The sequence below is a fragment of the Brienomyrus brachyistius genome, chromosome 5, assembly GCF_023856365.1.
Source record: "Brienomyrus brachyistius isolate T26 chromosome 5, BBRACH_0.4, whole genome shotgun sequence".
Classification (NCBI taxonomy): Eukaryota; Metazoa; Chordata; class Actinopteri; order Osteoglossiformes; family Mormyridae; genus Brienomyrus; species Brienomyrus brachyistius.
In genome coordinates, this window is record NC_064537.1 from 7,953,411 (window position 1) to 7,981,395 (window position 27,985).

The window sequence follows — 27,985 nt, forward strand, 5'->3', positions numbered from 1 at the left end:
TTACAATACATACCGACACTTTCTTGATTTTTTAATAATCTTACAGAATGCCTAGACAGTGGAAAAGAAAGACTGAAAGAGGTGTGTCTGCCAGAGTTACTCCAGAGTTACCAAGAGTTATTCGTCAGCATTGTGACTCTGATTAAGAATACATACATACTGTACACACATTATTTTTTATTAGACTTACAAGATGCATTGTAGTAGAGTGTTGATTAAGCATACATACCATTAAGGAAGTTTGTTCTAGCAGATTAGTGGATTTGAGTTAGGGTCAGTCGCAGAGACATTGTTCTGGATTGTTTGCTTATTTCAATAAACCTCTTTTTGAAGTATATAGTATGGTGTGCCCAGGTTTTTTTTAATTCTTTTGTCTAACTGTTACAACTTACCCCAGCAAGTGTTACAAGCGGTAGTGGGGTAGGTTGTAACAAAGGGACACCATGTATTTGTCATGAACTCATGAGGTCTGTGATATTCTTGCAGAGGTTTGGCTTGGTGCAGTTTGTAGCAAACAAATGTGGACTCTTCATATAAAAATTTTAAAACTCTAGCTCAAAAATTCAGCGAGTTATAGGCGATAAAGCAAAAAGTGTTACAACCATACCCAGTCTCCCTTATATGCTGTAACTGCCTCCTTTTACATACAGTCTCAATCCATTTATGAAGGTAAATGAACAGGTTCAACACCATTTTAATATATAACTGCCAAGTTGGGGCACTGATGGTGACCCCATTGCTTTGCAGTCGCTCTGATATCGCGGTGACTGTCCGCGGTATGAAGATGTGTCAATCGTGTAGCGTCACTAAACCTTCTCATTCGCTCTGGATTTAGCCGCGCACCGTCACACGGGCCCAGAGACACGTGCGTGGCTACCGCGCGCTCAGGGCTCTGTGTTGTACACGGAGAAGTCCGAGGCCAGGCTGACGTGCAGCTCCCAGGGGTACTGGTTGATGGGCCGCTTGACCTCCCAGCCTCGCCGCCTGCCTTCCTGCACCATCAGCTCCACGTCCTCGTCGTCCAGGATGCGCACCATGTCCCCGTCTCTGTCTCGGTAATTCAGCGCGATGTCCTCCAGCTTAAACAGCTCCCTGAAACAGGACCACAGTCTGACCTTCACTGCTTCACTGTCCGGACAGCATCACCACACTGACCAGCACCGTTGCCATGGTAATATGATGCTGGACACACACACACACCCATAACATGCATACATCCATCCATGTTCCATAGCCATGTATCCAGTGCAGGACTGCAGCAAGTCTGGAGTCTATCCAGGGGAGACTCTGGACAAGATGCCAGCCCATTACACCAGTGTTTCCCAACCCAGTCCTCAGGAAGCCCCCAGACAGTCCACGTTTTATCTCCCTCCCAACTCCCAGCAAATCAGGAACGCCGAATACCTGGTGTGTGTGTGTGTGTGTGTGTGTGTGTGTGTTGGGAAAGAGGAGAAAGCAAAAATGTGGACTGTCTGGGGCTCCCTATGGACTGGATTGGGAAATACTGCATTACACCGACACTAAGGGCAATTTAAAGACACAAATTCACCTAACTAGCTTCTGGACTGCAGGAGGGAAAAATGAAACATCAAACACTTCAAATTCAAGCTGCGCCGTCCTCTGACCGTGACCACAGCCAATCCCGCTGTCCTCCCAAGCATCTGCCAGCAGGTGAAATTAGCGCTCAGCATTCTTGCATGGCACCATGCGATTAACAGTGTGATAAATAAGGCGGATTGGCGGGGCCGTGAATAGGAAGAGCGCCACCTGCTGGCTGCAGGAAGGTGCTGCATTCGGCTCATTTTGAGGGAGGAAAAATAACAAAGGCGCTATGAAAATTAGCCAGAAAAAAATATGGGGACAAAATGTGAAGCAAAAAGGTGGAGGATTCTGGAAAGATCTGCGATGATTTATGCAGCCTGAAATGTACGCAGAAGCGTTCCACAGCTCACGGGATAAAAAATATAAGTAATCTAACATAACACAGCAGATCCCCCAAAAGATAGATGAGTTCAAAACTAATAAGGTAAAACTGGAAAAACGTATTGGCACTCTAGTCAGGACAGTGAGCTGAATTTGGATATGCCCCGATGCATTGTGGGTAAGATGCCCCTCACCCAGGACTTGGCGCCCTCCATACCTCATCCGCGTGAACAGCTCCCTGTAGGAGGGCCTGGCAGAGAGAGCCTCCTCAACGCACAAGTCCCTGTGGTGTGACAGAGGGGCTCACACTCAACACCCATGAGCAAACCATCCAGGCAGCACGGCCTAGTCACCAGGCAGCACTGAACATTCTGTTAAAGTTGCACATACAAGATCATGGCTGCCGCAATATCACATAAATACTAAGAAAAAAATAGATTATGTTAGTTTTCGTTGTTTTCAATTGCTTCTATACGTTGGAGAATCTGTGTAGTTCAGCAAGAAGCTCTCAGCCAGCTTTTTCTTGTAACTGTGCTACAGCCTTTCTCCTCTTACCTGGTCTCCACGCCAGTGGGGCGATGGAGGTAGCAGCGCAGGCAGCTGTATGACCCTGCCGGGGGCCCTTCTTTGGTCCTTGAAGCATCTTCCTCACCTTCTGAATCACTATCTGGAAGGGGCTTGATAATCTTCACAAAGGATGCAGGAAAAATGCCTGTCTGGTTCCTGATGGTACCCTTGGGGGGAGGGGGGAGAGGGGTTATTCACACCTTACGGCATTCATCACCATATATATCTGAGGTTATGGGCGGGTCAAAGAAGGTACCCTAACACACTAACAATCCGATTCACATACAAACAGAGATATAACCACAATAATGTCATCTGAAAAAATCACATCAGCACATCAGCACAGTAATGTTTATGTCCAATAGTCTGAAGGGAAAGAAGTTTAGAAAGATTGTCACATAAGCCTCGTCTTCTACTGCAACATCTTTTTCACTGTCATCTTTTCTTTTTCTCATTCATCCCTCTTTTTATTGATCTGCTTCATCTTTCTCCTTCTCAGTCTATCCACCTCTTCAATCCCTCGTAACGCTCTCTCTCTCCCTCCGTGACTCTCCTCCTTCTGCCTTCATGTCCTGCAATCTCTCCCCTACATCACTGCATCCCTTCCCAGTGCCCCTCCCTCTCCCTCTCTCTCGCTCTTTCTCTCTCTCTCTCTCTCTCTCTCTCTCTCTCCCTCCATCTCTCCCTGTCTCTCCCCTTCAGCTCACCTCCAGCCAGTCAGCGTTGACTCTCCTGAGCAGGAAGATCACCTCGCCAGTGCGCAGGCTTAGCTCCAGCTGCCCGCTCCCGCTGAAGTCGAACACCACCTGGGACAAGCCACACGGACACAGGCGCACAAGTCAGGTGAGCTCTGTCCGCCGGCCGGATGCTGGGGGGGTGAGGCCCAAATGGGTGGAAGCAGAGTGTTGGGGAAAAGGGGGGACGAGAGGAGCGATGATCTCGGGGAATGAGGAGACCAAGACTGAGTAGCGAGTGGGAGGTCAGGAGTGAAGATCCGGATCGAGGTGGACGTGAGACACTGCGGACGTGAAGGAGGGATAGGAAAGAGAGAGAAAGAGAGGAAGGGATAGAGAGGCAGTGTGGGATGGAGAACTGGATGAGGGGCATGGAGTTAGGGTCCCCTAACACCACCAGCACCATAACCTGCATGCAGGACAGGTAAACCGTACAGGATGGAGCGCGACATGCAGGTGTGCTCCTCACATCTGCACCTTCCCATTTTCTGAGGGAGCGTGACGCAGCAGGAGGTGACAGACAGCCCTTCTGGGCTCAACGCCTGCGGGGGTCGGAGAATGGCGTGGCTGGACACAGGGTGGCGAGGGGGTGGGTGGGGGGGTTCAAGGAGTTGAGCGTGGTGGAAGTTTTTGGTGGCGTAAGTTCTGCGTTTAGGAATGAAGGATGTGGGCTATTGAGAAAGAGTGAAGAAAGACGAGTGATGGAGGAGTAGCTGAAGAGAAGTGAATAAGGGAGGTGAAGTACAGTTAGTGCGATCTGGGCACCTGCGGCCGTCACCTTGACTTTCCTGCAGTGTCACCGAGTCGGACACTGGCTGGGGGAGGCAAGGGGACACAGATAAAGGTGCAGGGGTCCGTCCGGGCAAAAGGTGGCTTGTTTGAGTGGGGGCGTACGGGGGACGGAGCGTGCGTGCTCATCCATGCTGTCTAAGTGTGTTTTGGCAGACAGACGTAAGAAGCTCCTAAATGAGACGAAACGAAAGTTTATCACTAATGCTGAAAGGACAGTGCCTCCCCCTGCCCAAGCCCCCACCCTGTTACCCTTGTTACAAAACAACGGTAACAGCACCATGGAGTCTGAAAGTTAAACTCAGACTAACTTTAAAATCCGTTTAAACACCGTCTTGCGAACACTGGAGACAGTAAGGCGGACGACGGGCTTGTCTGAAACCCGAAACCCGACTCTTTTATTAGCTGACCCATTAATCCTAGCGCCAAGTGGCCCGTTTGTAAAATAAGTTTAACTCCTGCAATTAGCGAGCCTCTAATTTCCCTCTGTACTGTGCCTTAATTAAACAGCAGGTCTGTCTCATCATAAAGGAGCATGACCTCATAATTGGTGCTGAAAGAGATGATTTTGGTGAGGAACAGAATAAGACAAGACTGTCAGCAGATATCAACTGATTAGCGTAACTCTAACTCAATGTCAAACCGAAGCTACACAGAGGCAGCACTGCGCATGCACATGCACGCACACGCACCCAGACACACACACCATCCCCACGCAGAGTGGAGAGAATTATTCTGATTTTGCTGGAAAGTCTGTGCCTCGTTTACATTCCTGTCTCTAGGGGGCAGCAGGGAGCAATAGGAGTTTCTGCTGTTTCGCCTTTGTGGAATCTATAACACTATGCTTTGGTAAACAGCCAGACTGATAAAAGTAAAAAAAAACTGTAAGCATAAGCTCTTGATAGAAAAACTGCAAGTGTCAGGTTTAGATGAAGCCATATTCAGAAAATAATATATAACAACTATAATAATAATAATGATAAATTCTTGTCATACGTGACATACATCTAGACCAAGGCATGCAATACCCCCTGAAGGCTGACCTTGTATATGTTCCCAGAACCCACGGGCCTGTATCACGAGGCTGGATTTCTTGTTTAGATGGATAATTGATCAGATCTAAGGCAGAGAGTGCTAAATGTAAGTGAACGAAGATAAAGGCCATTTAAACTGGGGTACCTGCATTCAACAAGTTATCTGGCTAAGCAAGAAATCCTGCTTTGTGATTCTGGCCCCCGGCCATGATCAGGTTTCCAGCAGCTGGCCTTGCACGGGTTTACAGAGCACTGGCCCTGCACGGGTTTACAGAGCACTGGCCCTGCACGGGTTTACAGAGCACTGGCCTTGCACGGGTTTACAGAACACTGGCCCTGCACGGGTTTACAGAGCACTGGCCCTGCACGGGTTTACAGAGCACTGGCCCTGCACGGGTTTACAGAGCACTGGCCTTGCACGGGTTTACAGAGCACTGGCCCTGCACGGGTTTACAGAGCACTGGCCTTGCACGGGTTTACAGAACACTGGCCTTGCACGGGTTTACAGAGCACTGGCCTTGCACGGGTTTACAGAGCACTGGCCTTGCACGGGTTTACAGAACACTGGCCTTGCACGGGTTTACAGAGCACTGGCCTTGCACGGGTTTACAGAGCACTGGCCTTGCACGGGTTTACAGAGCACTGGCCTTGCATGGGTTTCAGAGCACTGGCCTTGCACGGGTTTACAGAACCCTGGCCTTGCACGGGTTTACAGAACCCTGGCTTTGCACGGGTTTACAGAGTGCTGGCCTTGCACAGGATTTCAGGACCCTCGCCTTGCATGGGTTTACAGAATCCTGGCTTTGCACGGGTTTACAGAGTGCTGGCCTTGCACAGGATTTCAGGACCCTGGCCTTGCACGGGTTACCAGAGTGCTGGCTTTGCACAGGATTTCAGGACCCTCGCCTTGCACGGGTTTACAGAACCCTGGCTTCGCACAGGTTTACAGAGCACTGGCCTTGCACGGGTTTACAGAACCCTGGCTTTGCAGGGGTTTACAGAGTGCTGGCCTTGCACAGGATTTCAGGACCTTCGCCTTGCATGGGTTTACAGAGCACTGGCCTTGCACGGGTTTACAGAACCCTGGCCTTGCACGGGTTTTCAGAACCCTGGCGTTGCACGGGTTTTCAGAACCCTGGCCTTGCACAGGTTTTCAGAACCCTGGCCTTGCACGGGTTTACAGAGCACTGGCCTTGCACGGGTTTACAGAGCACTGGCCTTGCACGGGTTTACAGAGCACTGGCCTTGCATGGGTTTCAGAGCACTGGCCTTGCACGGGTTTACAGAACCCTGGCTTTGCACGGGTTTACAGAGTGCTGGCCTTGCACAGGATTTCAGGACCCTCGCCTTGCATGGGTTTACAGAATCCTGGCTTTGCACGGGTTTACAGAGTGCTGGCCTTGCACAGGATTTCAGGACCCTGGCCTTGCACGGGTTACCAGAGTGCTGGCTTTGCACAGGATTTCAGGACCCTCGCCTTGCACGGGTTTACAGAACCCTGGCTTCGCACAGGTTTACAGAGCACTGGCCTTGCACGGGTTTACAGAACCCTGGCTTTGCAGGGGTTTACAGAGTGCTGGCCTTGCACAGGATTTCAGGACCTTCGCCTTGCATGGGTTTACAGAGCACTGGCCTTGCACGGGTTTACAGAACCCTGGCCTTGCACGGGTTTTCAGAACCCTGGCGTTGCACGGGTTTTCAGAACCCTGGCCTTGCACAGGTTTTCAGAACCCTGGCCTTGCACGGGTTTACAGAACCCTGGCCTTGCACGGGTTTCCAGAATGCTGGCCTTGCACGGGTTTCCAGAATGCTGGCCTTGCAGTCACTGATCCAGGCTGGCGCCAGGACGTCTGCCTTTCCGCAGTTGCTGGCTGCAGACATAGCGACGGGAGTGAAAACCGCTAACTGGAGGTGGATGGCGAGCTCCAGCTCAGTGATAAGGGCCGGCTCTGAAGGTGAGGCTTCCCCTCAAGGCTGTGGATTCGGCAGCTGGTGTTCCTGCTTCCCAGGTCACGCCGGCATCAGTGCGGCAAATAGCACTGTGCCTTCCAGCCAGCCATCGCTGTTCCGGCACCTGAAACCCTTGATCCATTTTTACTCTAAATTATAGCCCCGTGTCTGCGATACTTTATGCTTCACCGTTACACAGACCTAGAAAATCTCTAGGAACGGTGGCAGGAAAGACATAAAGGGTGTTATGTTTGTAGTGGCTACTAGACACCAGCAGGAATCCATTAAAAACCTCGAATTACGAGTGGTTTGTAGAATAGGTGACATTTATGGTACGTTCATGGAGGATTTAAAGACAGGTATCTCACAGGAACAACCAGCAACAGACAAGCGTAGCTGTTTCCTGCGATATGCAGCCATCCACCACAAAACCATGCAGCAAAACCCGACGTTCCGCCGACGGCTGTTCTGGGCCACGACATGGTACACGAGATCCCCGGGGACAGCCAGGGAGAATCAGCCAATCTGAGACTCGCTTCTTACACCTAATTTCCCGTCTTTGAGAAAGATGGAGGAAAGTAGCTAAGCTTTAAAGTGGAGTTCAATAATCTATTCCGGGTGTCCGATCACGTTTTAAGGGCAGGTATTTTAAGCTGGGAGCAGAAGGAAAGGAAAAAAATAAAAGCCGGATTTATAAGAGTTTAGGGTGACTCTGGGTCACAGAACAGCAGTCAGTCAGGACTCCAATTAGAGTCGTCACCTAAATGAGGTCATTTACACACCGCAGGTCAGCTGGGATGTGCAAGAAAATTGGATTAAACCTTTTTTTTTTTGTTCATTAACGTTTTTTTTTAACAAAAGGGATGATGTGACCCATTTCAGAAACTCACTTTTCAATCTGCTGGGATGGATGGAAATATATATATAAATAAATAACTCCTGTTGCTTAGCAGAAACTTTTCAGTCTATCAGGTGGATGCTTTTCCCAGAGTAGATCAGGTTTAGCGTGTCTCTCACAGGTCCAACAGCAGAGCTGTGGCTGGGATCTGAGCCTGTAACCCACCTGGTTGCCAGTTCACAGGTCTAACTGCATCACACCCTGCTGACCTTGACACTCACATCCACCAGTGATGGAGCCCGGTGACCCTCTGTCGTTCCTGGGGGCCGGGGGCTTGAAGCCAGCGAAGGTGGACCAACACCCCCCACTCACCCCCGCCGAGCACAACCTCTCTGTCTGTGTTGCCATGGCCGCTTCTGGCCTCAGGAAGTCAATGCAAATCTAGTCTGGATGGCTGACCTCTCCCCCGCCCTCAGTGTCCTAGTAACCAAATTACACCACACACGGCTGTTTGGGGAGGTGACGGTTTAGAATGAGAAGGGGTCCTGGGTGGGTGGGAAATATCGTTTTGCATAGATCCGGAGTGTTTCCACGGCGAGTGACCCAGACCTTTATTCCGATCACATCCCCTCATCCGGCCAGTACAGACCTGCTACCCAGCCCAGATTCTGGCAGCCCCCCAGCACGGCTGATTGTGTGGTCACCTGACCCAGCCATCGCCCCCCCCCCCCCCAGTGAAACCAGCCTGCCCCGTTTAGGATGGAGAACGGCTCGCAGTCGCTCGGTCCCGAGAGGGTTCGCCAAATATCAACCAGATCCGGCACCGAAGCCACTAAGAGAAAAACATTTTCTTTTTTTCTGTTTGTTGGTCACTCCCCAAATAACATGCAGGAATTGTGGGTAGCCTCACAATAAAGAGGATGAAGTGCTGAGTGCGTCGCTCGACAGTGTCTGAAAATGAGAGTGCAGAAAAGGAAGTAGTGCACTGAGGCAGAGAATGTGCTTAGGTCTGTGTGTGTGTGTGGGGGGGGGGGGGGGGCAGCAGGCCCAGCCTCACTGTCCGGCTCTGTTCTATATGTCGACACGGCCCAGAGCCAAAGCGTTGGCCTGCTAATCTCAGTACAAGGTCAGCAGAGACTCCGTGAAAGGGAGAGGAGCTCCTCTGTCTGTAACACATAGAGACACACACTCAGATCACCTGCATACCTGCGCACATCCACACCCGCTACACATACCTGCGCTCACACCCAAACACCAGGCAGACGAATACACACATAACACCGACACACGGTAATATGTGCAGGGAGTCTTCCACATACTTCTAATGACTTTCCAGCAAAGGCGTACCTAGTGCGTCCCGCCCACCATGAATCGACATGCTCCACTGATCACCAGGAAGCATTCGAAAATACCCGCAAAGTGGGCGGGTCGTCTGTTGCATCAGAAAACAGGGAGCAGTCAGTATGGGGGTGATGTGCGGCTCAGCAGGTTAGGGCGCAGTGCTTGAGGTGGGGAGGATGCTGGTTTGTATCCCAGCTGCCTCAGAGTATGACCCTTAATCCCCTTCCCAAGTACTCCAGCGATGACCTGCCCTTCCCTCTCATATAATGCTTTGGATAAAGGCATCTGGTAAACGAATGAAAGGTAACAGAGCAGACATGCATCCGTATGAGCTGAATGCGCGTGTCGTCAGCCATCTTTAACGATGGCTTTTGTTGCCGTAGTCACCGTCTGACGGCGCAGTTAAATCTCCGAAACCAGCGACCGTCCCGCTGACGCCGTGGCGGCAAGCAAACTTATTTCCTTCCGGAGGGGGTTTAAACGGCCCATGGCCGCAACTTTAGAACATACCCCCAGCTCCCCCCCCCCCCCCCCAACCCCGGTAAAGACGGCCGCAGAATACGAATGGCAGTTCACTTTTTTTTATGCACCTAGAGCTGCAGGCGTGAGGGGAATGAGAAAGTGGAGGAGGAGCACGTCCCGGGTAGACAGGGGGCTGCTGGGTAGGGGAGTCAGAGCATGGACAAATGGGGGGGGCAGAGAGAAGTGCTGAAAACGAGAGAGAAAATGAGAAGCTGATTATACAATGAGAAGGATGAGGGTGGAGGAGGAATTAGAGGAGATGAGTTTGAAAGAGTGATGAGTCTGATGGTTCTGGAGCGTAACGGGGCGTTTCTCACCGTCTGCGCTGTGGACCGGTGTCAGCAGAACCAAGGGGTGCTGGGTGACCCAAATCTGATAACCCTCACCCACCCCCCCCACTACGCTGCCAATGACACCATGTGTTAGATCTCCATCATTGCCAGTTTACCCACATCCCCTGGGGGAGCGTTTTGGGGGGGTACACCGTGTGCTGGTTTCAATTCCACCTGGGTGCCTGAGCACTTGATTAAATTGTTCCCCTAATTGAAGTAATTTAACCTTCTCTCTCGGCATTGAGGCTGTGGGATGGTGTGCGGGAGCTGGATAATCAGCACACGCTGCCTCCCCCCCCTGTCCAGGAGGGGGCGCTCCTGCCATCAGCCCCCATCTACCATATGATTGATCAGGGCAGGGACTCTGCTGTCATTTGGCAAAATCGATCCTGCAGACACCTATCACCCTGCAGCAAACTTCCGTTTATCAGACATTCATGTTGGAAATGATTCAGTCGTCGAGGGATGGTTTAGTCAGGGCGCCAGAGTGTAGACCATGTGACTGTGGCCAAGTCCCCATTAGCCAATCAGAATTAAAGGACTAGTACTCTGTGGCCAGTCACTCTCTGAACTGGTAATGATCATTCATTCATGAGCAAAATGACACACATTAACAGCTATGGGAAGACCATTCAGTCGGAACTTTGGGTAAAACTAAAAGGATGTTTTACCTCTGCTCTCGGCGACGACAGAAGGTCCGGTTTAGGCTTGACGGTTTTTCTGTTCAGAAGAGAAAAAAAAACAAGACCCAGTAAGGGAACCATGTGAGACAGGAGGTTACGCAATGTCCGTCCTTGAGTAAGCTGGATGCTAGATGGAGACATCCTCAGATCTACCCCTGCAGCCCCGACGAGGGCTTCATGGTGTCTGGTGGGGGTGAAGGACTCTTCCAGTCTCATCACGGATCCACAAAAACAAGAAAGCGCACTGTTTGGAAAGCAGCCATCGTGATGTTCTGATGAAGGCCCCGAGAGTTCATGACACACGTGTTAGCCCCCCCCCCCCTCGGAAAGCACGAATACACGGCACGGATTATGGCCTTACATGCGGCGGGTTGGGGGACGGAGCCGGCGCAGGGCGCGTGGAACCTGCAGGCTGTCTGAATCCGTCTGGTAGAAGAACATCTGGATCTCCTCCACCATCAGGACCCATGTAGGCAGTGATAGCAGCTTCTGGCCGCAGAGAGAAAGGTGGAGCAGATTATTTTTGGGCGATTCAGTCCTCATCGTTACCCTGGGTAACAAAGAGGGTCAAAGAGCATAAGCGTGCACACACACACACGAATGCGCACACACAGACCTGTACTCGTATCTTTGTGGGGACCATCCATTCATTTCTATGGACAAAATCCTAATCCCAACATGACGACCTTAACCCCAACGCAGCCCTAACCTTAACCGTAAGGAACCAAACAAAATACAGGACTTCTGGCATTTTTAGTTTTTTGATTGCAGTCAGATTTTTATGAAGTTGAACTTCCCCTTGTGGAGATGGTCCCCACAATGTCAAAAAAACAGGTTTAATCACATTGTGGGGACATTTGGTCCCCATACTGTAATGTATATCTGAACCACACACACACACACATACACACACACACACACACACACACAGGATGCAGGGCTGTCCATCACACCCCATAACATCAGACAGGTTTGTGAACTATGGGTGGCAGTTTGGAAATAAGAATGAAGAGGAACTCATGAGAGACCAGAAGATATGATGCGCTGCATGCAGGCAGAGGGGGGGTGGGGGGGACACACTGGGGCCCGATGGGGGCTATAAGCGCCTCAGCATTTCACCTTCATGTAATTGTTCAGCTCTGGGATGCGGTTCTCTGCAATCTCCTGCTTGTTTCCCACGTACACCTTGCCTGTAAAATTGCATATCTGTGTCATTCATCTTGCTTCTTCCCATCCGGGATTCACCATCCATCCATCCGTCCACGCAGTTCCATAGATCCTTATCCACTACCGGGTCTCAGGAAGTTCAAGATGGGAGGGGCACCCGGGCTGGGATACGAGATCATCACAGGACACACACACACAGACACACACACACACTCATTCTCATACATTAAGGGGCAATTAGAGACACAGATTCAACACAAGTGCTTTGAGGCAAGCAGAGACCCCTGAGGAAACCTGCAGAAGAGAAAGAAAACATGCAAACCCCTCACACAGATGTGGAAGTGGGATTGAAACCCATAACCTGGTGGTGTAAGGCTCCAGTGCCACCATGGTGTCCTGTCCAGAACTGGAATGTAAATTACTCTGCGGTTTGCTGTCGAGTCCAGGTTCTCGTGCATCACGTTTGCTTAGCAAAGCAGTAGCTCCACTTCCAGGCTTCTCAAACTCCCACCCTGCCGGATACGGAGCCTGCAGCAAGCCGACATACACCTGGTGCCTCGTGTCACATGACTACCTGTCCAAATAATGACTCTGCTCAGACCTCTGAGCACTAATATTAAATAAAAACGGGAACAGCGCTGCCCTCGACATCCCCTTTGTCCAGGAATATGCAAACATATGTTTGTTAGCTTGTGAGTTCACAGAGATTAATGTGCACGTGCGCAAAATCTATTATGCGTGGCAAATATGCTCCGTCACAGAATAAATGATGGAACAGAATAATGATATTTTATTGATCCCTATGGCACAATTATCTTTTCTGCTTATCTTATCTTGCTCTGCATAAGACACATATACAGGTGAGAGGTTGGGGGTCACAGTACAGGGTCAGCCATTGTGCAGCATCCCAGAGCTGGGGGGTTAAGGGTCTCGCTCAGGGACCCTGTGGTGGCATCACTCTACCAGCCCTGGGATTCGAACCAATAACCTTCCAATCATATGCACAATTCCAGACCTGCTGGACCATACAACACCCACCAACAAGACTGAAGAGCACCCTTTTGGGGCACCTGAAATACCACAGTAGTACTCCCTGCTGCATAAACAGACGATGATGTAGGTACTTTTGGCGAAAATACTACGCAAAATAATCCACATACAGTATTAAACTGCAACAAAGGAGAGATATTTAGCATTTTGAAATGAAGCAGGCAGCTGGAAATAGATTTCGGCCAGTCTGTCCGGTCTGGCAGTCCTGGGCAACGAGTAATTAAGAGCGATCTCACCGGCCCTTCATCAGCAGCAGTATTGTTCCATTTGCCGAGAGCCGTGGTGTGACACAGCAGAGTCGTGAGGATTAGGGCTGGGGGGGCGGCAGCTGAACAGAGGAATAGATCACAGGGTCGGAACGAGGGAAGGCTCACGGTAAATAAATGATGAGATCCGTCACATTAATGTCCCGTGAAAAGAGGATAGAGCTGATGAGGGAGGGCAGGGAAGTTAATTTAAAGCTGGAGACTGTGTGCGTGTGCGTGTGTGTGTGTGCGCGTGTGTGTGTGTGCGTGTGTGTGTGCGTGTGCACGCGTGCATGAGCCAGAGAGAGAGAGAATGGCGACCCTCCTTTGTCTTAACTTCTGGCAGCCTTCTCCTGCACCCGCTAAGCCCGTCCGCAGGTGCGACTGTCCCGCCCACCTGGAACCATTACAACTCTGCTCGGATGGAGAGGCAGGAACAGGAAGGAGGAGTAGGGGCAGGGTGGTGGTGGAGGGGTGCTGGCAGGTGGCGGATTTGCCCCGGGGCATCCTGGGTAGTGCATTTCCGCTGTGGTAAGGCGCGGGGAAGTCACAGACGTTTCAGGGTAGGGGGAACTAAGGACTCTGCTCTGCTCGCCTGTAATCAGCAGATAACTGTATGAACTAGGGTCACGGATGTGAGCCATGGACTGGGAGCTGTTTAGTTAGAAAGCAAAATGCAATCTCATACGTTGCTCCGTTGACCAACCCGTTACTTCCTTAGGGTGCCAATTAAACTCCCCCTCCCATCCTCCAGTTCCCATGTACTATGGATCTGTTTGCCAATCAGAAGCTCGGGTTTTTTAACAGCTGTCGTTATGGGATTTTCCACTTGAAGGCCTTCTATGATGTAACTGGCCCCCGGACGGTCATTCACATGCAACTTCCCTATTCCTCCGTCCTGTCCTTCACCTTCCTGTCATTTGACAGCTGAGTTGCATCATACCGGCAGCTTCCAGAAAAACTCACTGCCCGGGCTACTGCCATTCATCAACGAAATCCACAGCTGTAACAGAAATCTAGAATTCATACATCTGGCCCATCTTCTTCTTTGCGATTGCGTGAAAGTTCCACTCCCACTCCTCAGTCCATTTGCCGGGCATCTCGAGGACCTCCTGATAGGCGTCCGAGTTTATGCCTGTCGTAACGCACGTTGCCGCAAGCTGTAGGCACATTGATAGACTAATGCTGGACGTTACTGACAAATCTGGGGTCTGCTGAAGCTCTGGTTTTGCATGACGTTAGATTTTTGCCATTTTTCACAGGTAGAAGGAGTTTGCGTAAGTAAATACCGCAAGCTTGGTAATGAGCAGGCATTTGCATGAACGGAGACACACGGGGTTGCACAGGGGCACCAGACAGGCCGACTGCAGCGATGACACACCTGGCAGGGTGGGCAGGGTGCAGGTGTACTGCCTGATCTGGCTGTCGCCGGCAAACTTGAGCTCCAGGGCCTGGTGAAGGGCAAAGAATTCCCGGTACCGGCGGTAGATGAGGTACTTGCTGCCCCCCTTAGTCTTCACCTCGATCACAAACCGCTGACGAGGGGAGAGAGATCCATTACCAGTCACCTTCCAACCGCAGACCCTCTCAGCTAGTTACTAACACAGCAGTCACGTCCAGTACAGCACGAGTCTGAACCTCATGACATACAGGAAACACAAGTGCATTACGACAATGAGGCTAAATAAGGTCGATTTATGTGGGTAGTACAGCTACCAAGGGCTTACTGGCAAACGACCATAGGGCCGGGATCCAGGGTATCCCTAGTCCAGGAAAGACATTCTGGTATTTAATGGTACATTTCATGGGGTCTTTATTGGATTGTAGTTTGCCTGGCCTCTCCCCACAGATCTGTTCTCTGATTACGAAATCACACAAACCCCCTCTACCAGGCAAGGTCAGGACCCTCAGTGGGGTTTAGGCAATGCAGAATCACCGCTTCGCCAAACTGCACGAGACCAGAGTGCTGGAGAAAGCCCAAGCAAGCTCCACAGGCAGAGCCAAGAGCGGGATTTGAGGCCCCGCCGTCGCGCTAATCAACGGCGCTGTCCGCGAACACCGATAACGGCAGAAACGGCAGAGAGCCCCTCGACCATATTAACGGGCGTTTTCAAAGCCTGGCCGGCGGCAGTAACCGTGCGGCGAAGGCGCTCACATAGAAGACCATGAAGCCTCGCCGCTCCTCGATGTCAGCTATCATGGCACTTATTGGGATGTTGTCCGGAAGCTGGTCGAAGTCGCTGCAGGGAAAGCGACACAAGCAGGGATTTATATGGCATGTTTAGAAAATCTCCGTATCACGGCTGGGAGGAAACCGCAGCGCGTTTGAATTAGAATAGAACAGAAACGGGGAAACAGATAATAATGGTGGTTTGATTTCATATCTGCCTCAGCCATGAACATACATAGTGCCAATTTATCCTTGTTAATAATAATCCTTGTTCTTAACACCTTTAGAGTCCAATTTTCTTGGAATTTCACCTTGGGGAAATTATAATATTCTGTCTATGTTTCAAAGGGCATAGGAGACATTTTGATATTGGGAAGGGGGGCAGCATAATAATTTAAATGCATAGGTCTATTTATTAGGGGGTAAAGAATGAAGCCAAACTATTTGGGGCGGGGGGGGGAGTAGTATCAATCATCTGTCTGTCTGTCCTTCTATCTAGCTATTTAAAGAGTTGATATAGTTAAGCCGCAAATACACGCACCATTACTACCGTGAATTCATGCTCATCAAGCTTGTTTTTCCTTACTAATTTACAGACAGTTCAAAAACGGGAATGATTCAGCATCCCGCATTTCAAAAACGCCGTAACTCACTGAAAATCGCCTGTCACCGATATTACCGGGCTCATCACTGGCGGCTGTCCAAGGTGCATGACAGATAAGTCACTCTCTCACACACACGCTGGGACCACGTCTCACCTCTCATCTCTCAGCTGTCGGGGCAGAGACATGACTGCGGCCGCGGCTTGGAGCCCAAAACCCGGCCAGACGTCGATCGAAGGTCCTCGCAGATCTGAATGCAGGAAGCTGAAGTTTTCCGATGTCGGCCGGAGAATTTCACAGAGCCACGCCTCTTTACACGAATGGTGAAGCAGTACAGTTTCGGTTTGCCTTACAGTGAGACGGCCATATATTAATTTGCGATTGTGATCTGCTCCGTATTTTGCAACATTTTATACGTGGGTCGTTTCTGACTATAATTATTTTCCAGAAACAGACCTAAATATCATTTGTCATTCACAAAGACAGCGAAACAAAAGAATACGAAAATTATTACTGGAAGTATCTGAGAAATCACTTCAGTCACTATTTATTGCTAATTATTAATTAATTATTAATTAATTATTATTAATGGTGTGTATATAGATTGTCGGAGAATATATGCATAAACTACGTGACTAACTATTCATGCAGCATCAAACACAAAAATGAAAAAAAAAATGCAACGGAAACTTTATGCAGTTGCCGCAGTGTGTCGTGCTGCTACCACACGGTGGCGCTGGAGCGACTCGAGCGAAAACGCTTCTCTGATTATACGTTATAGACCGTTTACTGGTGTAAAGTAACGAAGCATAATTACTTCGCTTTGTACCTAATTAGTTTCTTTTCTGGATTTGTACTTTACTGGAGTAGCCTATTTTAAGTTGTTTAAACTTTTACTTTCACTTCGCAACATTTATGAGCCGAATAACTACTTTTTACTCCGACAAATTCTGCAGACCATCGTTACTCACCCAACAGAAAAATGCTCGATTCTGGGTGAAATCAGATTTTTCTAAACTCATAATCGCTATTTCGTCTCACGATTTTGCGCAATATTATTATTGTTATTATTATGCATGTTGCTTATTTTTATTTTTTAATTGTTTGTGCTGTTGTTTTGTATTACATACCGTCTTAATGAAGGCAGAAGAAACAACAGGTCTTTGTAGATGTACACGATACGTAGGCTTAGGTTAGCATGCTGATACTGCCGGCCGACATTTAAACTTTATCAATATTCAGAATTAGTGGCACCAAAGGTAAAAATACAACCCGGCCTACTGAATTAATGGAGGTGATTGCATTGGGCGACCATGGTCCATAGTTGACGACGACCTGATTTTAATTCTTTATTAAATCTGGCCTGGAGATCGTGGTCAGCAAATTTGTCCACTTTCTCCAAATAAAAAGAAAATAATAGTAATTTACCGAGATAAAGTTTTTTTTTTTGTATGATGAGTTGATTTGAATGTGTGGTTCTTTTTATTTTTGATACTTAAGTAGCCCGATTTTTTAAATCAGTATTATTATTTTTTTTTACTTTCACTTGAGTAACCTAGCTAGTATTTTAGTGAACTTCTTTCAGTTTTACTTGCGTGACATTATGGTGTAGCACCTGTACTTTTTTAGTGCTTTTTCCACCACTGCGTGTGTCCATTGAATCTGAACATTTATAAATAAAAAAAAAAACAAAAACGGACAAGTGAGCACGCAGGCTGATCCTTTGCGCTGAACTCTGGCATTAGAGCGAATGCAGGTTCTCCGATACCCGCGGATACATTTACCTCCAAGGTCGGAGCAGCTGCCGCCGCGGCGCGCGCCCGTGCGAACGTAAGTAACACGCGCGCGGCTGCGCTACAGCGACGGGAATGCTATACATGTGGCGCGAGACCAGGAAGACTGGCAGGCCTGGGCACCCAAGTAGCATGCGAATCCCGTGCCACGCATGATTAGAGTTACAGCACTCCTCCGGAGCGTGGGGGGGGGGGGGGTGTGAATGGGACATTCACATGTTGGGAGGACAGACCATACACCTCACAGGTTATTTGCATGTCGGGGGTCTTCCAAAACATAAGGTCCCTTTCTTTGTTACACTCTCTCCTTCCCGCATTTGGCCGAAGTCCCATAATACAGTATGACACTTTGTATTATAAGCCACATGCTGATGGCAGTGTGTGCACTTACGCGGGCTTGTTTGGTGCATAAATGACTCACACGCTGCCTGCACGCATACACAGCTATACAAGTTCAGTATTAATAGCAGTCATGACCGGTTTCACAGCATTTCCACAAACGAAGCAGCCCGATCGAGAATACCTTCCCATGAAGGTATGACAGCCAGCCTCTTCTCCTCTGCAGATTCCAGCTGAGGAGAATGTAAAGAAGCTGTGAAAACTCTAGGGGGCGCTGTAGCTCACGGGGGGGGATGCGGGTTGGAAGGAAGTAGAGCCTTTAGGTTTTTATTGGTTAGATTAACAACAACGGCAGTAGGCATGTATTTGGTGTTTATGGGGGGAGGGGGGCTCTGACTGGTCTTTAGGTAACAACTTCTTCTTATTGCGATCATTCCAGCGCTACTCGTTGCGATGCCATATGCAAGTCAACTGGAGCTCACAGCCTGCGCCCCCCATCCCCATGGCCCCTTTAGTCTCAGACACAAACACTGGTACCAGCTCTAACCCCCCCCCCCCCCCCCCCCCCCCCGCTTGTTCTTCCACCCCAGCCTCTTCCATGTCACCTGTAGTGGGCTTTAACAGCCTTGCACCTGGAGGCGAGATGCCAACAGCGACCTCTGGTGGCAAGGAGCAGAATTCGCATACCTGGGCAGAAATGAATCAGAATCGGTCCCTCCGTCACCCAGTGTGACACACCCATGCTCTCCGGTGAGCCCAGCCCATTCTACATGGGTCACGGTTCTACACGGGCCCTCCAGCTCCCCTCAATAAGCCTAAATATAACCTCTAGGGGCCACGTGAAAAAATCTGAGAGACTGGGAAGGAGAAGGTCAGGGAAAGGGCAAGCTAGGACCGAGCGGAGGTCGTGCGAGGCCTCGCCGCACCCCTCTCTCCCCACGCCGCTCGGTTCCATGCCCCCTGTGTCCGTCCAGAACCCGTGGCTCGACAGTCCTCGTCACACGGTGCCCTGTTCTCCCTGGTGCTTTTGAAAATGTGCTCATCGTAATGGAACCAGAAAGTCAGAGTTTTGTATTAGCTGAGCTCAGGAGGTTTATCTGATCACCCGTCCCCCCTTTTTTGTGCTGCCTCCTTGTCATGACCCCCCCCCCCCCGCCCCCCCACCAGCTGCCCCAACCCACCCCCCCTTTTCCTCATTTCCTTCAAACATACTTTCAGGCCACATTAACACTCCCTTGTAATTTCACGGTCAGTGCCGGTTTGATCCGCCTGCTTCTGCAGACCTCATCATCTATTAATTGGCTTTACTATAGACCATCAATTGTTCTGTTACAGCCTGCCAGGCCCCGTGTGAGTCTACAAACCAAAGCAAAGGCTCCCCCCCCACACACACACACACACACACCCACTCCCCCGCTGATATAGATACTGCCTGGTGACGTAAGAGGAGATGCAGGGGGAACCATACAGGATGATGTCATCCGGAGTGTTGAGTGACATTTATGTAATGCCTTGTGAGGGAATCCCCTAACCACGATGTAATCACAGAACACGCCGACATGTAACCCTGCCCCAGGCGAGAAAAAAAAAGGCACACTCTTGCAAATATTTGTAACACCCTAGGGAAACAGCTCAAGGTTCGCTGGAACACTTTCAGGAGCCGCGGGCTGGCTAACGAACACGTCTGAGAGTGTAAACAGGCACTTCTGGCTTCTCAGTGCCCAGGCTGCGAGCTGTGAGATCATACAGGGGCTTTAGTGGAGTCCAGACACAGCGATGCATCGTTTTATTTGCGTCGGTCCAACCAGAGTGGTTGTATTATTCATTTAAATGGAGCAATTAGAGAAAAATGATTCATAGAACCAAATGCAATGAACAGAAAGACATTAACACATAATGCACTTAATCTATTCTCTATCCAGCTAATGAGGGACCAGGGCTGGTGAGGCAGTGAGTCATGCTTAGGTTTATATTGACCAGAGTAACAATATCAAGAAATAACATTACATACAACTGTAGATCCACAATCAGGTATTAGCATAACTGGTATATAAGTACATACTGTATTCAGTTCAAAGGTTAAAATGTACAGTGATGTCTTGTCATAACAGTGCAAATGCTCTCAAAATAAATACACAGCTGTGCTGTCATGACAATCAAATCACTACACATTTTACCACAAATATGTCCTTGTGTGCCAGTTATGTTAATCCCTGTACATTACCCTTCCATACATCCATGTTTAATAGCTGGTCAGGGTTTAGTTAGGGTCACACAGAGCATTGTTTCATGGGGGTCCTCAGAGACCAGCAGACGCTCTATGTTTTTTGCTCCTTCCAACTACCTGCTGGACGACCCCCATTTTTGCTCCCTCCCAGAGGTAGCATAAATGTGGATCATCTCGGGGTCCCTGGGAATTTAGTCGAGAACACTGGCATAGAGCACAAGGCCGGGGGTAGACCGTGGACATGATGCCAGTCCATTGCAAGGTAGAAACACGAGCATCACTATTCACGCAAAATCACGCACTATGGAGAGCTGGAATGATGAATGGATGATCTCCCAACTGGACTCTAACTGGAGTCTCAGTGACCTGAAACCAGCTGCAGGAAGCTGAGGATAGTGTATGAAATCATAGGCCTGCATGCACACACCAAAGGCAACAGAACTGCTTTTCTTTGGACCTGGAGAACTTCGAAGAAGCCAACAAGACTATAAAACACTATGGAAGTGTGCTTCAAGAGCAGTGACGCATCTCCAAGCTGCATGTGTCCTACTGGTCACTAAAATGTCAAACAGCCGCTGGACAAAAATACAGTCTCTGATGTCAGTGGTGTCAGTAATTGTGATGGATCAGAATGGACCAACAAAGTTCTGCTTCAACACAGACCCTGAAGTAAGCTGTTGGCAGAAGGGGGTCTCCCCAGGACAGTCAGAGGTACAGGCATTCCCTGGCATGACATTACCTGCCCCACCCCCCCCCAAGAGGTCTGCAAGTGACACCGGGTATGCATGGCGGGGATTTTGGCCGCTGGCCTTTCCCGCGTTGGCGGAGTGGAAGGCTGATAAATTTAGTCTGAGAATGAGAAGTTGGAGTACAAGGAGTAGAGAGGAAGCCATAAATGGAGATGGTGAGGTCCTTCTGTCGCAGAGGATGGATGGGTGAGGGGGTGCAGCCATGCTGGAGGGCTTCCTGCTGGGGTACAAGCAAGCAGGGGTCTCTAGCAGGAAATGAGTAACTGGGAGTGCTATGGGATTAATGATGCTCAGGAATGAGGGCGGAAATAGGGAAGGAGGGGAGAGCAGTGGGAGAGCTGAATGTGATCCAGTTATTAACTGGGCAAATCCATCCATTGTTTTGTTCTCCGCTTAATTCTGTTCTTATATCCTCCCATGTTTCAAGGATTTAGAAACTGTGCACATGGTGCAGGAACCAGCACTAGTGGCGCTTTTCCACTGGCATACAGGAACCAGGCCGTATCCCTGCAGAAACACTAGTTACAGCACGGTTCCAGCTCGCACTATTGAAGGGTCGGCTCAGTAAAAGCATTACCTGGATTGGAAAGTGAAATTGCTAGTGGAATTAGCAATTCGCTTATATAAATCTACATAACAAATCCATTCCATTAAGCGGTTCTATAGTACTTTATTAAGTAGGAGGTTAGAAATGTACAAGTTCTGAGTTACTGGGAATGCATCAGTACATTGTGATACTCCACAGTACATTGTGATAATCCATGCACAAAATGCCTTTATTTTCATGCATTTCGACCAATCAGATGGTGGTGACATAACCAGCCTGGATTGGTTACCGGTTCAGCATTGCCATATCAGCAAGGACCATATCAGTGCAGGTACAGCTTGTGTAATTTACAATGGTGAACCGTCTCGGTTCTTGGTGGCAGTGGAAATGCACCATAGGTCTCTCTCTTAGATCAGGATCCTGTACTGATTGTTGCCAACAGGCAATATCCATCAGCTTGTACAGTAAGCATTGTTGAATTGGACGCTTGTGTCATAAATCATCTTCGTAACACCGTCAGAGATGGTTGTGTATGACTTTATCTGAGCCTGGGGGTAATTCTATTGATCCTAGGACCAGGAGGGAAGGTCTTTCATGAACTCCACCCCCTCACAGCGCAGTCCGGAAGGTGACCCGCAATCCAGTGTTTGGGAAGGGGTGAAATGTGTGTGCATTGAACAGCGCAGCCATTTGTTTCGAGCTGGGGGGGGGGGGGGGGGGGGGCAAGCATTGGACGAAAGGGCACAGCATCCTGGCACAGACAGAGCACCCATAATAGTCAGCCAAAACGGAAACTCGTAGAAGGTTGCCAGTTTGCGTAGGGGGCGGAGATCAGGGAAGGGGGGGGAAGGTGTCGGAGCAGAAACCATAGGTAGGAGTCAGCAGCGATGTGGGAGGCGAAGGAGCCCAGATGGGTGAACAGAGGAAGAGAGAGAGAGATGGAAAAAGAGACAGAGAGGGAGAGTGGGTGCTGGGGGGCAATTATTAATAGCCATTGATTTGTCCATGTAGTGGAGAAAGTGATACGGCCAATGGGCCACATAGCATCTCGACACTGGAGGACAAACAGCCTCCCATTTTTTGTCCTAAAATAGAGTCTGCAGTGAGACTATAAAAGACAAATAGTGGAGAGAGTCCCCCTCACCTCTGCCTTGGGCAGCCACCTGACCTCCCCCGGAGGCCCCTCGCTCTCGCTTCTCCTGCTCTCTCCGGTGGTCGTACCCCCCCATAACACAGGTAAGGCCCATCAGCGCCAGGCAGGCAGGGGATGTGGATGCGGGGCCATGGGTGTAGCTAGGAATTCGGGCCCCCCTGACCAAATGTCAGCTTGGGGCCCCCCGAAGGGAAATTTTGCTAACCAAGGGAGGGGGGAGTCACCGTCGGTAGATTTTGCTGATCGGAGGGTCTCCACAGTAGATTTTACTGACTGGGCCCCAATGTTAGGTTTTGGGGTCCCTATAAAATTCTGGGCCCCCTGAATCTGCCAGGGTCCGACGCCCCTGCGCAGGACGCCACCCTCTTCGCAAAAGATTAATATAAAAATCGACATTCAAAGCCGAACGTCTAGATAAATTGAATAACAAAGAAAGTGAGGATAAAAAAAATTGTGAGCACAGTGCAGGGGAGCCTGTGAATTGTTTTTATATCATTGGGGCTGAACATGTGGTCCTGTGTACTTACATCTTCGGCAAAAGCAATGAACTCTTTACCTCGATGGTCCTGCTAGAAGCCAAAACCTTCTTCTTGATAAGGCTTCTGAATGGTCCAATGTTCTCATTTGTGTTTGTAAACTCATCGTGCCGTTGACTCTGAGCTGACCAGGAAACGCTGCATGCGTCTTGGTAGTTACATGAACAGAGGTAGATCCAGAAAGTCCAAATCCAGGCCAAGATTTTGTTTCAACCGACCAGTTGTACTCTGTGACTGTGACTCTTTATGCTCAATGGTTCGTTCAAACAAAATCTTGGACTTTCTACTTTCTGGACCTTAACTTCTTATCTTCTATTCTTATCTGCTTCTGACTGTTGCATTGAGTGAACCTTCACTGCTGCTGGCCAATGGGCAGCACAGTCATGCACCTCTGATTATACATGTGATTATACACCGACTCCAGAACTTAAAGCTGTTGGGATTTCCTTGGGTGCTTGTAGGATGGAGGATCGGTTTTCTTGGTACTGCCTTGGTATTTTTTAAGGCACTGTAGGATTACAAATGGGAAATGCTGTACAGGCGAAATATTTAAAGATGAAAAATGTGAAATTTATTAATATTTACGTTTCAGATGAATTCTGGTGGGATAAAATAGAAAACCAAAGGCAGGTGGCTGTCATTCCGCTTCCGAGAAACACTGTATTGAATGGGATGGACAGCTGGCATTGCGCATTACAGCTGCAGTCAATTGTAGCCGTAACATTTTACGTCAACACCGATATCCAACTCCTTGATCAGCGCCTATCCATGCCGCCTCAGGTAACTGGATCCCAGTCGTTGACCACCACTGCATTTTCTCTCTAGGTTGGTGTTTCCCAGTCCGGTCCTTGGGGGCCCACAGTTGGCCCACATTTTTTTGCTCCTGGTAGGCAGGGAGCTGGGAGGGAGCAAAAATGTCTGTGGGCCATCTGTGGGTCTCTGAGGTCTGTCCTACCAATTTGATCTCCTCGTCACCAAATGGATGTCCTCTGCCATAAATAAAGGCGAAACCTCACTCTCAGACTGGCATGGGGACACTCAGAGAGCCATGGTTAACTGTATGGAGATTCGTCTCTGTCAGACAAAATGGCCGTTCCAAAACGGACCTGATGGGAGAGAGGTGTAACTTCAGTTTCTGTGAGGGGTCTGACATGGACACCCCGATATGGTTCCTTCCTTTGGACAAGAAGCTCTCCCTAGCTACAAAACCTATAAACATGGGGGTGGTAGGGGGGGGAAGGGAGAGGACAGCTGTGATTACCCAGAATGCTTCTTTAACGTTTTTGGGGCAGCGCAAATTTGTGTGGCGTTACACCACCAAAGGAAACTTTAAAAATGTTAAAAATGTCATAATGTGCCCCAGCCTCCTGAGGGTGCTGTTTCCACCATGGGCAACACAGGTTATGAAGCGAATATTTCCTTTGTTGAGCGACGCATCTCGGGACAACAGTCCATGCTATGGTTCCCCCCCCACCCCCACACCTGCCAGCTGAGGCCCTCACGCATCAACGGGTGGATAGATGGGCGGCGTAGCTTCTGAGTGGCTGGTCAGTCTGTGTCCCCTGGTCCCCCCCACTGTTCTCATACCTAAGGCCACCTGTTATGTCCAGCTTCAGAAACTGCATAGGGAGGTGGGGGAGGGGGGGGGGGGGGGGGGACTGGCTGTTTCTGGAGGGGGAGGGGTCAATTCAAAATCTTTTGTGAACCAGGTCAAGGGGTGGATATAGCTTGACTTTCAAGAGTAAACTAAAAAAAGTCTGAGCAAGGCGGGGGGAGGTGGGGGGAGGTGGGGGGGCTGCCACTGGAGACACTGTGTCTGAAGTGTGATCAAAGGCGGCATTTCAGACTCAGCGAAAAACTATAATCCAGGAGAATGAGTCACGAAGCAGGTGTCCGGTCCAGGAATGTGTATTGAAATGTTGAGATCATGTACATGCAGAGTCACAGATGGGAACAGGGGGCACGTTCCTCAAGGGAATGGAAAATGGAAACTCTTGACCACCAACGTCCCCCTTTTTGTTTTAACTGTCCCAGATTGAGGCAGAACCCTGCTTTTTTGCCTCCTTCTTGACTGTTCCTCCTTTTCTTGTTCCTCCTTCTCCTCCCTCCACTAGCTGCCAAGATGGCCATGAAGGACCTCCTGAAAGCTGAAGACATTAAGAAGGCTCTGGATGCCTTCAAGGGTGAGGTGGAGATACCGCTGCATGTCCGAAACAAGCGGGAGCCGGCCGGCCGTAGTGATGACGATCAGTGACTATGTCACGTGGGAGAGCAAGGGAATGAGGCTATTCATTTACATACCGAGGCCTTTCTCTGTAGTCTGCCTGAATTCTACAGAACTGAAATTGCTAGCAATAATTATCAGTGTTTATAATGAGGTTTATAAGTCCTTCTAAAGCACTTTCATTTCAGTAACGTAGTCCTTCCAGCACAGCTAACATAATCGTTATCATTTTAGCACCCACGAAATCCCACTTTCTCTCAGGCCTCAGGGAGCTGCTTATCACAGGATTAAAAGGCATAAATAAATGTACAGATTTCATATCTTTTAATGACCATTTCCTCGTTTTAATGACCTCAATTGTGTCCGTCTATGCAGCCGCCGATACCTTTGACCCTCTGAAGTTCTTCGACATGGTGGGTCTGAAGGCCAAGTCATCCGAGGACGTGAAGAAGGCCTTCAAAGCTCTGGACGTGGACAACAGCGGCTTCATCGAGGAGGAGGAGCTGAAGTGAGTGGGGCATTATGGGAAAAGAGTATTGTGCAAACACACAATCACAGATCGTACACCCCTACTGCTATCAATTATCCATCAGCATAACCATTTAATTCTAACTGGGGTTGTGGGGGGGGACCGGAGCCTAACCCGGGAACAATGGGTGCAGGCAGGAACCAACTCTGGGCAGTCGCCAACACACCATGGAAGGAAACCGAAACCCCCAGCAGAAACGCACACGAACCCCACACAGAAAGTACCCAGAACCTTCTTACCGTGAGACAACAGCGCTAACCACTGCGCTAGCCTGCGAAGTGGACTTATAATTGAACGACTGATGGTTTTTATCCCCAACCAGCAAAGTGTCACTGAGGTTCTGTGAGCAAGATACTGCTCCCTGGGCGCTGAATTAGCTGCCCCCTGTCCCCTTACATATGGGTTAAATGCAAAGAACACATTTCATTGTGGTCTGTCAACTCCAGAGCACATCATCTCCAGATGCTCGGAGCAAACAGATATTTATTGGCTTCCTGCATCCTGAACTGAACACGGCACCTGAACGACAGCATCCTGTGCCTCCTCCTCCCCCCGCCCCCATCCTCCACACCCCAGGTTCGTGCTGAAGGGTTTTGCCGCAGACGGCAGGGACCTGACCGACAAAGAAACCAAAGCGTTCCTGGCCTTGGCAGACAAGGACGGAGACGGAAAGATCGGCGCCGAAGGTAAGAGTCTGCGACTAGCGGCTGACGCGTCATCCCACCCTCGCAGTTCCTCAAATGAAAAGCAGACTGGCTCGCGGCTTTATGTCGCATATGCAGGTGGTAAAGTGAGGAAGCAGAACTCATAAGTGATTCCCAGTGTTCCTGCAGAATCGTCATGGAGGGACCACTAACAGTCAAAGTTTCTGCTTTTCTGTAATGATATAACCTAATAACATTTACCAACCATTGGTGTCTTTGGAGTAAACTCTTGAGTAGAGCTTGCTGTGCTGTTCCTTGGCTTGTTTGAAGACTGAGCTACCATTTCTACTCAGGTGTTTTCATTTGTGATCAGCAGCCATTTTGCTGGTGCATTATGGGAAATGTAGTTCTCGACGGTGGTGGCAACCTTAGACCTACAACTGTTCAGTTATAACCCAACACACACTGACATATTCTACTTTTGCAAGTTAACTCACTTAACATTTACTAAAAATACACTATTTTTGTTAAGAAATGAATGTACAATCTGTTCACTATTTGAGTAACTTTATTAGCAAGAAAATATATCTTTGATTCATGGAAGCCTCCTCTAGCAGTTATAACTGCAGAGAAAATTCGAGGCATCCTTTCTGCAAGGGGCATGAAATACTGCTCAGTTTCAGGTGATGAAACAGTTAACAAGTGCATTTAAAGGACAGCCTAGAATTTGACTCAATTTGCCATCATCACACAACCAGTTAATAGGATGTCAGACATGCACTGTTACACACTCTGTCCGTGTTATAAAGGAAACTTGTTTTATTTGACTTATATTTTCATAGATAATTGTTCACTCAACTTTCCAGCGCTTAACAAGAATAAAAATCTGCAGTTTATGAAATTAATGGAAATGTGCTAAAAGCCTGTGGTGTGCAAAAGCTTTGCCTGCTAGTTTTCACTGAAACCGTATTTTTGAGGTAGTTCTGTGTTAACGCCGGCTGTGTTCCCTATTCCCCCCCCCCACTTTCACGTCTCCTCTCTACCTTTTGCAGAGTTCGAGGCCTTGGTGCATCAGTAGGGGGGTTTGCCCCACCGGCCGACTCTCGCTCTCTCCACACCCCTCCACCCCCCCACCCCCCCCCCCCCCAATCCCAAACCACCGCTCCCCACATGTGACCCCTCCCTCCCCACCCCCATGGAGCAAATTGCTTCGCCCACTACAGCGAGCTGGAAAAGATGCATTACAGCAGGGGGAGGAAGGGGGGGGCAAAGTAGGGAGGACCTCACTCACCTTATT

General features: G+C 49.3%; 2 protein-coding genes across 4 annotated transcripts; one reads left to right on the forward strand and one right to left on the reverse strand.

Annotated features, from left to right (window-relative positions):
• Positions 1-157: 157 nt before the first annotated feature.
• ncf4 (neutrophil cytosolic factor 4) lies at positions 158-16,255 on the reverse strand. 2 transcript variants are annotated; one of them, XM_049014714.1, is made up of 10 exons: positions 16,104-16,255; positions 15,331-15,415; positions 14,557-14,710; positions 11,833-11,903; positions 11,075-11,199; positions 10,702-10,750; positions 3,198-3,296; positions 2,479-2,657; positions 2,141-2,206; positions 158-1,092 (listed from the first exon to the last, which is right to left on the reverse strand). In XM_049014714.1, the coding sequence occupies exons 1-10, from the start codon at positions 16,133-16,135 to the stop codon at positions 885-887; spliced, it is 1,068 nt and encodes a 355-aa protein (XP_048870671.1). In that variant the 5' UTR covers positions 16,136-16,255; the 3' UTR covers positions 158-884. The 2 variants fall into 2 exon arrangements, with proteins under 2 accessions (XP_048870671.1, XP_048870670.1); XM_049014713.1 differs by having other exon boundaries at positions 11,075-11,202.
• Positions 3,197-27,835, forward strand: pvalb7 (parvalbumin 7). 2 transcript variants are annotated; one of them, XM_049014715.1, is made up of 5 exons: positions 3,197-3,333; positions 25,406-25,474; positions 25,891-26,023; positions 26,621-26,730; positions 27,741-27,835. In XM_049014715.1, exons 2-5 carry the CDS (start codon positions 25,414-25,416, stop codon positions 27,764-27,766), a joined length of 330 nt encoding a protein of 109 aa, XP_048870672.1. In that variant the 5' UTR covers positions 3,197-3,333; positions 25,406-25,413; the 3' UTR covers positions 27,767-27,835. The 2 variants fall into 2 exon arrangements, with proteins under 2 accessions (XP_048870672.1, XP_048870673.1); XM_049014716.1 differs by lacking the exon at positions 3,197-3,333 and adding an exon at positions 22,659-22,838.
• The last annotated feature ends 150 nt before the right edge of the window (positions 27,836-27,985 follow it).